Source organism: Vigna umbellata, chromosome 4 (genome assembly GCF_029865625.1).
Source record: "Vigna umbellata cultivar VRB3 chromosome 4, Vumbellata_1.0, whole genome shotgun sequence".
Taxonomy (NCBI): Eukaryota; Viridiplantae; Streptophyta; class Magnoliopsida; order Fabales; family Fabaceae; genus Vigna; species Vigna umbellata.
Window position 1 is genome coordinate 45867025 of NC_142168.1, and position 13473 is coordinate 45880497.

At 37.7% G+C, this 13473-nt stretch overlaps 1 protein-coding gene across 2 annotated transcripts; it reads right to left on the reverse strand.

Moving 5' to 3' along the window:
* Window positions 1-1086: 1086 nt before the first annotated feature.
* On the reverse strand, window positions 1087-6592 carry LOC148200373 (uncharacterized). 2 transcript variants are annotated; one of them, XM_088114478.1, is made up of 2 exons: window positions 5012-6592; window positions 1087-1116 (listed from the first exon to the last, which is right to left on the reverse strand). In XM_088114478.1, exons 1-2 carry the CDS (start codon window positions 6590-6592, stop codon window positions 1087-1089), a joined length of 1611 nt encoding a protein of 536 aa, XP_087970604.1. The 2 variants fall into 2 exon arrangements, with proteins under 2 accessions (XP_087970604.1, XP_087970606.1); XM_088114480.1 differs by having other exon boundaries at window positions 1091-1116; window positions 5020-6592.
* Window positions 6593-13473: the final 6881 nt, after the last annotated feature.

The following is a 13473-nucleotide window of genomic DNA, read 5'->3' on the forward strand; positions in this document are numbered from 1 at the left end:
GACGTTTATTATAAACGTCCGCTGCCTCAGGACGGACGTTTATAATAAACGTCCGCTGCCTAACCACGGACGTTTATAATAAACGTCCGCTGTCTGAGGACGGACGTCCATATAAACGTCCGCTGCTGTCTGAGGACGGACGTCTACCTTGCTGAGTTCTTTTGGTGTAGGGCTGGGGTGGGACGTCCGTATGTGCACAGACGGACGTCTATAGACGTCCGACTGTACACTAACGGACGTCTAGTGGGCGTTTTTTTTTTAAAAATTTGTTTGTTTTTTCAATAGAACCACACCTGAAAAACAGAAAAATGTCCCAGAACAATTCTCCAATAACATAAATATGCGTTTTATATAAACAAATTTCTACTTAATGTTTAATCCACTACCAAACTATTAACATAAAAATAAAACTAAAACCAAACAATGTTCAATCAAGAAGAAATATAACTATTCCTAACTCCATATTTGTAGAAGATAAGCGGTCCACTCCTGCCTTATCTGGTTAATTGTGTCCTCTGTAATAGGCGATGTAGTCTTGAAGCGCTGCAAAATTCAAGAAAGATTCATTATTGTTTCATATATAGTTGAAGATGATTTTGATTTGTAATGTATTGAAGGTATACATCATTACCTCATTCCAGTCATCTGTAATGACAGCTCGAATGATGGTCTTAATCTAACACATCACATAGAAGCCACATTCCCATGAATCTACTTGCTGGTTACACTAAAATAACAAACTAAATAGTTAAAAATTTAGATCATTCAATAACATAAATGAATTAGAAACTATAAATGACTTACAACCTTTGGATACAAAATTTGAACCAATTGACCACGAGATTTACCAATAACTCTGTACAGATTGAAAACACAAAGTATAATTAATATGACTATTTTATCATAAAAGTTGAAGGTTAACATCAAATTGAAGTCATTTTTTGGAGAAACACTTACCCTTGAAGCATGGTTCTCAACTCAGTTTTCATCCTCCTGTGCAACGAACAAAACCATATAATTTTACATTGTTTGGGAATGATGACCATCAGCTGCCAGTGAGACCTATCACGAAGGACAAATAGTTATTCAACTAATTAAGGAAACTATAATAATAAACTGACCACATATAAAAACACGTACCCGTCAATGTATGGCACAAGGTATACGTCTCTTTTGGACTCATCCATCCATGTTTGCAAATAATGTTGTCTGTTTTGAAGTGTGTTACCAGACGGTTGAATGGTCTGAGGTTCAACAAATCCGTACATGGAAGACCGACCTTGGTCTACAACGATTGTGTCCATGTACCTAAAACAACAAAGTTAAGTCGTTAGAAACTATATAAGAATGTAAATAAAAGTAATATCAAAGACCAAATTGACTAACTTACATGCACCACAGCTGAATGATGGAAATATTCAACATCCTGTCTCCCTCAATCACCTCCAATGCATCAGAAAATGTGATATAAACTGGCACATGTGGGGGAAGACCAAATACCCTCAAATCCCAGTATAGTTCTAATGATGCTTTCTTCAATCTGGGTAATTTTGTCACTAACTTTGATATAGGATCATCCTCTGCTTCAGCCATGTCATCATCTTCATGTATGACTGTATCATGAATTGGCTGCTTCTGAGGACGTGTGAACTGAAGATAAGAATTTACGTCAAAGCTTTATAAACAATTATATGAAGACAATTAACATAGAAATACTAAGGAAAAAGACATTATACCTGTGGAGTCGCGATGTGGGACATGATCAATGCTCTAGGCCAGGCAATAAATGTTCCTATGGCCTCCCCCACAAAGTTAATTTCTGGAGTGGGTACAGGCACCTGAGCCTGGGGATCCCGAACCTCGTCAATGGTCACACGCACGTGCTGGGGTAATATGGCAACACCATGAATGGTCTCCCCTCCCTCAAGCACTCGTCCGACAGCCACAATGCGTGGGGGATCCCCATCAACCAACAGCTCATATTGACCGCTATACTCATTGGGTTCTACAGCAGAGCATGATCCTCTAGTGCTGACACGAGGTGCTGTGGGAGTTTCATCGGCCCCCATGTGGCCTTGCGTCATGGAATGCAGCTTTTCTTCAAGCGCTCTTTGTATTTGTTTTTGTTCTTGTAGCTGATCCATGAATCGTTGCTCCATTGATCTCATGCTTTGGTTGAGTCTTTCCTCCCACTGAAGATCCAGCTACCTCAGTGTCTCCTGACTCATTGATTGGGGTGTTTTCTGTGTAGGGCCAAAATAGTCACGAAGACCAATCGCCCCTGGAACTCCACGTACACGTCCTGGGTGCTCGGGCCTTCCAATGGCCGTTGTCAGAATGTCGTCCCTACCTTGGCCAGCAAATGTGCCCTGAGTCTGCTGCTCAACCAACTCATCCTGCACATAAAAAAACCAAGTTACTTAGAAGACATGCTGTGATAGATACACAATCAAATAACTGCTTAAAATTTGAACTTACAATTCTCTGTGAGATCAAGGCAGCTGAGGAAGATGTCATGTTCCCATCAGATTTAGTCCGAGCAGCCTTCCACAGCTCGTACCTAGCAGGTGCAGGTGCTAGGTCAGGCGACTCAAGTCCCAAGGCATCGGCTCTAGACTTTCTCAGTTTCTTCTCGAGTTTTGCATATCCACCTCGTGATAACAAGTGGGGTGTGTCGTTTAGCCTTTGTCTTTCTTGGGCGGCTAACCTTTTATCCTGTGAAACCATGTATATAAGTAAGTCTAAAATCATAAAAACTCAATGAAAGATGATCTTAAGAAACATACCTTCCATTCTTCAGACTCTCTAGATGCACGAAACTGCATCCAATCCTCCTCTGTGAAGGTATAATGCTGAGATGGATTTTCATGTTGTCTATCTCCAAAGACATATAGTCGTGTCAGCCTTGTCTTGAAATCCCTAAATCTTATCGCTATATGCGATAACACTTTCCTTCTGATTTGCAATGTGTTTGGAATATCAAAATGTTGCTGTTTAAAACAAAAAACTTGTTACCAAGAGAAAAGTTAACAGATAAGTATATCACAAATTGCATGAAGTCTAAACATACCTGAACATCTTGCCATAAGAGGTTCTTGTCGACCTCTGGGACGTCATCCCAACATGCATGAAGGATAGAGACATGACTTTTTGCTAACTTGCCCAGATAACTCCTAAACCTATCAGCATTTGGCCCTGATGGATGACCTGATCTGGGGTCAATGTCAACATGCCTCCTCTGACCATCCACACGTCCGGATGTCACATCTGCCACTCGGGTGACGCCTCGTCCACGTCTGCTCTTTCCCGATCCTGAGTCTGAGGCTGACATACCTGAAAAATTAGACAACGTTAGTAATAATTCAATTATGATGAACATACATATAAAGTCAATAAAAGTGAAAATATTAACCTATTAATTAATTGTTTTTTCCCAAATGCCTTCGTTGTGATCACTACGAATTGCTTGCATTACATCGGCAACGTCATCAACTGGGTCTTCAGTGGGTCTACATGCAACAGATGTTGTCTCAAGTATATCAAGAGAATCGTCATCATCATGTCCATGCATGTTTCTACCTTCTAAAACCACTGACCATTTGTTATTCGATGGATCACTTACGTAGAATATTTGTCTTGCTTGACTAGCCATGATAAATGGTTCATCAGTGTAATTCATCTTGTTCAAGTCTACCAATGTGAAACCAAGGTCATCCATCATGACACCAGAATTTATATCAACCCATTTACACTTGAAAACTGGTACTCTAAAAGTAACGTAATCAACTTCCCATATTTCTTGTATTATTCCAAAATAACTGATGGATGCTGTGATTGGATTTTTGTCTTTAGAACTAGCAAAGTGCACAGACTCAGCTTGTAGTGTGACGCCACTATTTTAAACTCTGCTTTTGTCATCTTCTACCTTTGTCTGAAAAGAAATATTGTTTATATAGTACCCACCATATGTAATGACCTCTGTGTTCGGTCCACAAGATAACCTCAATAAAGTTTCAGAAACATGTGGAGTCGCATACACCTTTTTCTTAAACCATCCCAAGAAGGTTTTCACATGTTCATTAAGATGCCATTTTTCACTCATTCTTGGGTTTGCTGCCTTTATTTCATTAACGTGGTCAGAAATGTAAGGAATCACATCAACAGTGTTGTTTAAGACGTACAAATGAGCTTGGTCAATTTGTTTTCTGCTAACACTTTGAATTGTCACACCTCGAACACCCTTACCTTCACATTTTCCTTCGTTTTTGCTCTTGGGAAGACCGACGGGTTCACAAGATGGCATATAACTTGAACAAAATTCAATGGCTTCTTCTGCAACGTATCGCTCTATGATTGAAGCTTCTGGTCTATACTGATTCTTCACATATCCCTTTAAGATCTTCATGTATCTTTCAACTGGGTACATCCACCTTAAGAAGACCGGCCCACATATTCGAATTTCTCTGACTAGATGAACAATCAAATGTACCATGATGTCAAAAAAGGAAGGTGGAAAATACATCTCCAATTGACATAGTAGTCTTATTCCCTCATTTTCCAATTCATCTAAACCTCGAGGGTCAACAACTTTCTTGCAAATGACATTAAAGAAAATACTCAGACGTGTCAGAATACCCCTAACAGAAGGAGGTAATATGCCTCGAATAAGAACCGGTAACAATTGTTGCATCAATACATGACAATCGTGAGACTTTAAACCAACTAGCTTTAAGTCTTGCATAGACACAAGGTTACTAATATTTGAAGAATAACCTTGCGGAACCTTCACACTTCTTAAACAGTTACAAAAACTTTGTTTTTCTTTTTTGGAAAGTGTGTGACAGGCTGGGGGCAGATAGGTGCGTCTTCCTATTATCTGTGGATGTAACTCAGATCGGATTCCCATGTCAGCCAAATCTTGTCTTGCCTTTATTCCGTCTTTGCTCTTCCCTTTGACATTTAATAAAGTTCCGATGACACTGTCACAAACATTTTTTTCAACGTGCATCACATCAATACAATGTCTAACATCAAGTTCACACCAATATGGAAGCTTAAAAAATATCGATCGTTTCTTCCAAATGTTCTTTGCGGAGGTACTTTTATGATGTTTTCCAAACACAATGTCAATGTTTTTGACTTCGTTGTACACCTCTTGACCATTCCGGGGTCTGCACACAACCTCATCCTCAACACTTCCATTAAATGCTTTTTTCAATCTACGATAAGGATGATTACGAGGAAGAAATTTTCGATGTCTTGTATATACTGTCTTCTGACCATGCTTCAACTGAAGGTAACTAGTGTTTTCTTCACATATGGGACATGCAAAATGACCTTTAACACTATAACCGCTCAAGTTTCCATATGCTGGGAAATCATTTATAGTGCAAAACAACATTGCACGCAAACGGAACTGTTCCTGAACATGTGAATCAAACACGTCGATGCCTTCTTCCCACAACAATTTCAAATCATCAATTAAAGGTGCTAAGTAAACATCAATGTCATTTCCAGGTTGTCTAGGACCCGATATCATCATGGTCAACATCACATATTTTCTCTTCATGCACAACGAAGGAGAAAGATTGTAAATCATCAACATAACTGGCCACGAACTGTGTTTGCTACTTAAGTTTCCATAAGGATTCATACCATCAGTTGCAAGTGCAAGCCTTAAGTTTCTTGGATCTGCACCAAATTCAGGGAATTTGTCATCAATATTTTTCCATTGTGGAGAATCAGCAGGGTGTCGAAGAAGATTATCGCACTTTCTTTCGTCAGAGTGCCATTTAAGGTTCTTTGCATCTTCTTTAACAGAGAACATACGTTTGAACCTAGGTACTATAGGCAAATACCACATCACCTTAGCAGGTGCACCATCATTACCTTCATTACTAGTGACTCTGTCAGATTTCTTTTTAAAACGGGATAAACCACATGTTGGACAATAGTTTAACGAAGCAAACTCCTTTGTGTACAAAACACAATCATTAGGACAAGCATGTATCTTTTGATATTCAAGACCCATTGGACATAAAATTTTTTTGGCCTCGTAATTACGAATAGGTAGAGTATTATTTTCTGGAAGCATCTCCTTCAACAACTCCAACAATTCGGTGAAACTTTTATCAGTCCATCCATTCCTTGCTTTTAAACTAAACAACTTTAAAGTTGAAGACAAGCGTGTAAAGTTTGAGCATCCTGGGAACAACGGTTGCTCTGAATCATTAATAAGAGTATCATACAAATTAGCCCTTCCAAAATTATCTTCACCGACATCACGTATCATGTCCTCTAAATGGTCACTCATCCATTCTTCCACATAATTTGTTCCTCGTGACGTGGTAGGCTGCTCAAGTACTTCTCCATGCCAAGTCCAAACGGTATAAGTCCTCATTATGCCGTACATGAATAGATGGTCACGCACATTGCCTAAGTCTTGGCGTATTTGATTAAGACAACGCACACAAGGACAAAAATATGTCCCGTTGACAGACTTAACATTTTGTTCAACGTATTGCAAGAACTGCGAAACACCCTTGTCATATTCTTCACTCATGCGACGTTCGTTCATCCATCTTCGATCCATACTATGTTCGTAAAATCATCAGTTCAAGTGTTTTAACTCTCACAAGGTTAGGCCCTACCCATTCAAAAAAATTAATTTTCATAATTTGCTCAGCCACATGCATTGAAGTCTACGTCATAAAATTGATACAATTTCGGCAGCATTTCGCATTGGTCTCCAAAATACACGAAATGAGAGTAGTCAACGATGACCACAATCAAATATGCATCCGGAGAACAACACAAGTACTGAACCGAAATTTCATCAATCTTATCCTTAAACTCCAATTGACATGGTATTGCAAATTATGAAAATTAATTTTCTCAAACTGTCCAATCGGACAATTCAAAATTTAACACAAACGATTAAAACATTAATCGTTTGTCTTAAATTTCAAACGGGAACTAAGTGGCACTCAATGTATGACAATAACTAATACACATTTTACACAATAACACATACATGCATACACAAAATTTAACAGTAAAAAACGTCCATACACTAATACACATTTCTTAATCGTTTAACACAATAACATAACTAATACACATTTTACAGTCAAAAACGTCCATACCACATACATGCATACACAAAATTTTCAACCAACAAGCTAACCTGAAAAGTAGATTCCAAATGAGAAGGAGGGAAGTGGAGGAGTATACGGCCCAACACGCAGTCCAAAAAGACTCAAGGAAGCCGCCCAAGAACACGCAAGAGTCTGCAAAAAAACGGACCCAAAACCATTTTTAATCGGTTCAAATCAAAGACATGTCATCACAGAGCAATGTAATCGGATTAAATGTAATTTTAAACGGTCCAAAAGTGAGAAAACCAACCTGGAAATGTCAACGGCGCAGCAGCAGCAGCTCGCGTTCGCGGGGAAGAAGACGAACAGTGAATGGTCACGGTTCGCGCTTTCCATTTTAATGAACATAGACGTCCGCCACTAATAGGACGTTGTAATGAATTTAAAATTGAATTTCGCGGGGCTTTAAACGTCCGTTAACATGGCTCGGACGTCTATAATGTTATCAACGTCCAACCCAAGACGGACGTCTAAAATTATGATGAAAACCTAAACGATTCAATTACCCATGTCAGTGCACTGAACGTCCGTTATCAGGGGCGCGGACGTCTATAATATTATAGACGTCCGCGCCCCAGAGGACGGACGTTCAGAGGAGATAAAGTAATTATTACCCCACCCACTCGTCAGTGCACTGAACGTCCGTCCTGAGGGGGCGCGGACGTCTATAATATTATAGACGTCCGTGCCCCTCAGGACGGACGTTCAGTGCACTGACGAGTGGGTGGGGTAATAATTACTTTATCTCCTCTGAACGTCCGTCCTGAGGGGGCGCGGACGTCTATAATATTATAGACGTCCGTGCCCCTCAGGACGGACGTTCAGTGCACTTAAATCAATTAGAACCCCAGCAGCTCTGTCAGTCCTCTGAACGTCCGTTCTGAGGACGGACGTTCGGGCTCTCCCAGGACGGACGTTCCAGGACTGAAGCCAATATTATAAACGTCCAGCTCGACCCAGGACGGACGTTCAGAGGATGACCCTGTCAGTCCTCTGAATGTCCGTTCTGAGGACGGACGTTCGGGCTCTCCCAGGACGGACGTTCGAGGTTAATGAACGTATTCACCACGCGCACGGACGTCCGCTCACCTCAGGACGGACGTTCCAGGACTGAAGCCAATATTATAAACGTCCAGCTCGACCCAGGACGGACGTTCAGAGGATGACCCTGTCAGGACGGACGTCCGCTCACCTCAGGACGGACGTTCAGAGATTGAAAACGTTAGCCTATAAAACGTCCGTGCCCCTGGGACGGACGTCTATAATACTATAAACGTCCAGCGCGACCCACGACGGACGTTCAAGGATTGACAAGGCAGCCTTTAAAACGTCCGTCCGCTTGTGACGGACGTCTATAATGTTATAAACGTCCGGTTCGACCACGGACGGACGTCTAGAGGTCCACTTATTTACTATAATGCCACCGGTCACATATATACGTTGGGGATTCGTGGGACGGACGTTTATTGGGTGACGTGAAAAGCCGTTTCTGCACTAGTGATTTAAGGGTACAACGATAATGTGCTTTATCTAACCCAACATATTTAGCTCGATTGTGCTCTTCAACAATATATTGTAAAATATACTTTAATACAAACCCTAAAATTTTTTATATGTTGAGACGTTAAACACGTGACCTACAACATGGACACTTTATTAACACGTCATTGAATTGTATTACAAGGTTATCACATTGTAAATGGAATCCATGCAAAAGCACGTCTCCTAGGTCTAAAGCATCCTATTTTGACTCCAATGTATAGCTCCTGCCCTACAAAAGGAAAATAATTATCAATGGACATAACTTGTTCTACTACCTAACAAGTCATATTTGTTACTTGTTCTGTTACCTAGGAGCATTACCTTATCTAACATTTCAATAGATATAATATTTGAAAGGTAAATTCTTGTTTAACTTTAAACAATTCTTTAATTCATTGATATGTTTTTATAGCTTAAATACATCTATTGATTTAAATAAAAAAAAGTTTATGGGAATTTAAGCTTAAATATAATCTCACTTAAATATAATCTCACTTATTAAGATAATATTAAAATCTTTCAGAGTCTATTTTATTCAAGTTTATTGGGATGGTTATATGTATCCTGCTAAACCCTTATTAAACAACCCACAGATATAGATATGTTAAAAATTTAACATCAAATAATGAATTAGAGATACACTTACCTACTAAGAATTAAGATTGCATTGCCCATATTTAATATTTGATTCTTTCCCTAGTGTATAAAAACTAACTAAAGACTGTACACAAATATATATACATTGCTAGCATAGAAAATGATATTTAATTCAAAGCCAAAACTGAATATTCAGGGCACCGAGATGACCAAAACTTTAATACTACCCCTCATTCATTACTCTTAAATTCAACACTAAGACTAAAAATATTTAATGCATCCGAAAATTACCAAAATTGAATACCATCCCTGTTAAGTGTCACAAGTACATTACTTAAAGGTTTAATCCTTTTCGACATCCCTATTTGTGTACGAATGTCTCAGATAGGTCCTCGTATTTATTTTTATCTCAATTAGGTCCTTATTTTTGTAAAACTGAGTCAATTGGAACCTTGCCGTTAATTTTAATAGACGGTGTTAAATTTATTAAGTCGTGGCATGCTGACGAAGCAAATTTTAATGACGTGGCACGTGGTCCAGTCTAGTCAGGCAATTTTTTAGGTTTTTTTTTTTTTTACTTTTTCGCTTTTGGTTTCTCTCAGCGTTCTGTTCCATTCTCTGCTCTTCAATTTCTGATTCTCCCACTCCCACATACCTTTCGTATCATCAGTTTCAATCAAATGTTTTCCCTCTCATAACCCAACGGTTCAGCTTTCACGTCCCCAGGACCCTAGTGGTGCAGACGCAGCACTGTATCTTTCTTTGCTCCACCTCCTTCTTCTCCACCGCTTCCTCCTCCCTCCCTCGCGCGCTTCGCTCCAATCACCACACCGAACAGCTTCGGATTCAACTCCGCCGCTTCCTCACCGGAGATCCGCGAGCGATCTCATCTCCGCGAGCGATCTCATCTCCGCCGACTGAGTCCTTACTCATACTTAACTTCAACTGATGGTGGCTGGGTGACAGGATTCAATTGGAGCTGATTAGGTTTTCATCTGGGCGAGTGCTTTTTGGTTGTTTTCACTGCAGCTGTGTTTCAGTGCTTTTGTTGTATTTGGAAGGTTAAAGATGATTCAGAAATTTAATAAAGACACGACAAGGAAAGTAACGGACAAAGATTAGGTATTTTATTAGAGTACAAAAACTCCAAAAAAAAAGCAGATGATGAAGGCAATAGGAAAGAATGCAAAGGGCCGCCAAATACCTATACAAGACAATACATAACAGAGAATGACAATCACTTCATGAGAAAAACCCAAATGATAAACCAAAAACTAAATCTTATGTGCAAGCAAACATTGGGGGCACAGGAAACCCCATTTGTATACAGTCAAGTGTCATTTCTTCAGATTTGGTTCACCATGGTATTCTACTTTTCCTACTTCTTTTCCTACTTCTTTTATCACTCTATTCCATTGAACCAGCATCTTGTGCCTCCAGAGTGAAGTTCCTTCCAGGAAAACATTTGGTTGAAACTGATGATACGAAAGGTATGTGGGAGTGGGAGAATCAGAAATTGAAGAGCAGAGAATGGAACAGAACGCTGAGAGAAACCAAAAGCAAAAAAGTAAAAAAAAAAAAAAAACCTAAAAAATTGCCTGACTGGACTGGACCACGTGACACGTCATTAAAATTTGCTTCATCAGCGTGCCACGACTTAATAAATTTAACGCCGTCTATTAAAATTAACGGCAAGGTTCCAATTGACTCAGTTTTACAAAAATAGGGACCTAATTGAGATAAAAATAAATACGAGGACTTATCTAAGACATTCGTACACAAATAGGGATGTCGAAAAGGATTAAACCTTACTTAAACTAACCTGAACTTCACTTCACATAACCAAAATATTTATGGCATCAAAATATCACAAGAATTTATCATCCTTCCCAAAGGCATTTAACCACAAAAGATTGATAAAAAGCCTTCGTTTCTTGGGCAACTTGATATGGAACATATAATCATGGAGTCCCATAGTTATGACATGTGAGTTAATTTAGCATACAAAGAGTTTTATATACTTGATGTTCTTGTATTTTAAATTAATATAATTTCCCTCTTTATATGAATTAAGTAGGATGTGATATCATATGTTTTGGAGGGAGCTAATGATAAGGTTTAAGATGGGTTAACTTGTTCTGGTCAGTGCCACTTGTTTTTTACTTGTTAGCTCTAAATTTTCATAGGGAAATTTTGTAAATTATAAATTTCATGTGATCTTTTTAATGAATACCTTTTATTAACCATATTTAATTGTGTAAGGTAGGAAATCCTACTTTATTACTATTGTTGGGAACATATTACTTTATAGCTTCTTCTACTTGAAAGCTTAATGTTATGGTTGGGGTATATAATTTATGTTTTTTCTTGTTTGCCATGAAAATTTGAAGATTTTCCATTTTAGGCTAATAATTTATGAGGAATTAGCTATTTTGTTGGTTTTGTGGAATTTGTTTTTTTGTTGGTTTAGCAAAATTGATCAAAGGTACATGGTGCAAATGCTAGCTAGAGTATAATCTGATCTTATGTGTCCTTGGTTTGAATGAGTCTTGATTATTTGTATTTAATTTGCAGTGTTGGCGTTAATTAGACAGCTGTGAGTGTGAGTATTACATAATGAAACACATGCACACCATTATTTGTACAAACATTACTGATTCATGGAATAAGATATTAAAAAACTAATTAAATACTTATCTAACTATTTATTAGAATATTGGTTTATCTCCATTATTTTATTTGTAGATCTTTAATGATTCATCTCCAATGGAAGCTGTAGACATTGAAGACATTAGAACCAAGTGATTTCTTTTATTTTAAGTGTTAGTAGAAAGTTGACTACAATTTAGTAGTGTATGTACGTTAATGTAATATTTGAATTTAATATATAGTTTGATGTACAAATAATGTACTAAATATTATTAAATTTAATGTTTGAAATGAATTCCATTTTGTTAGTTCAATTGAATATGTTCATTTCAGGCTATATTGATTCTAAATTGGTTGGATGAGATGATAATACAGGAAATTGATTGTAAATTGATTGGATGTCAAATGTAATAATGAGTTTTTTTACAAAAAAAACAAATTTTTATGTCGTACATGACAATGTATGTCAAAATAGGTTGATTCTAAAAAACATATATTATGACAGGTGAACAATTACTTTTCATAATACATTTGAGATATTATGATAGATAAAAATATCTACGTCATAAAAGACTACGTATTATGACAGGTAAATCTAGCTACCTCATAATAAATTCGCCATATTATAACTGATAAGTGAAAATTTGTCATAATAGACTAGACGTATTCTAATAGGTGATAAAAAGTACGTCATAGTATGTTGAACCTATTATGATGTACTTTTCTGCTACGTCATAAAACGCAAACCTATTATGAATGTCAGAACTATGACATCAATCCACCCATCATAATAGGTCATTTTTACCCATCATAAAAAGTGATTTCTGCACTAGTGAATGTTATAGTAACACCCAGCCTAAATTCGAAGTAGTTAGAGTAATTTACCAAGCCTCAAACAATAAAAACTAACAATTTTATAAACCAAGTTTGTGCTTGAAGCATAACATAAATTAAGGAAAGCTAACATCAAATGGCCTAAGGAATCAAGTAGGTCAATCATTATTAATTAAGATGATGAGAATTGAGATCCAAGTGAATCAGGAAAGGATCCATTAATAATAGACAGGTGGTAGTAATTAATAAGAACATGTCACAGAAAATAACTGATTACGTGTTAGAAGTTTTGAGTTAAAAACAACATAGCGGTTACTCAATAAAAAATCATTAGAAGTACATATCTGGTGTGTATAAAGGTAAGTGTACTTAGAGACTACTCTCCACAAAAGCGTTGTCTCTACAATAACCAGTCTATTATCATAATGTTCATCACGTCTGGCTGGGAAGGACACATACATACAAATAGAAGTTTATGAATATAAAGACTTGCAACAAAACATCTAAAACAAACATTCTTTCATTCTTTCAGAGTTTCTAAGTGCTTGGTGGGAGCATCTTCTAGACAACTTGTAAAAGAAGTGCTCATATTTGTAAATCTTTCATGTGTGAAGTTAATCTCTAATAACAAGGTGTGCTTTTATTTGATATTCAATAGGTTGAGAGTGAAACCATATAAATAACATTTTTTTAT

Excerpts from the sequence above, each read along its gene's own strand:
- LOC148200373 (XM_088114478.1), bottom strand. The coding sequence starts at position 6,592 with ATGGATCGAAGATGGATGAACGAACGTCGCATGAGTGAAGAATATGAC. Across the intron at positions 1,117-5,011 it reads ATGTTAGACATTGTATTGAT|TTTATTATTATAGTTTCCTT; the intron begins GTGATGCACGTT and ends ATATGTGGTCAG.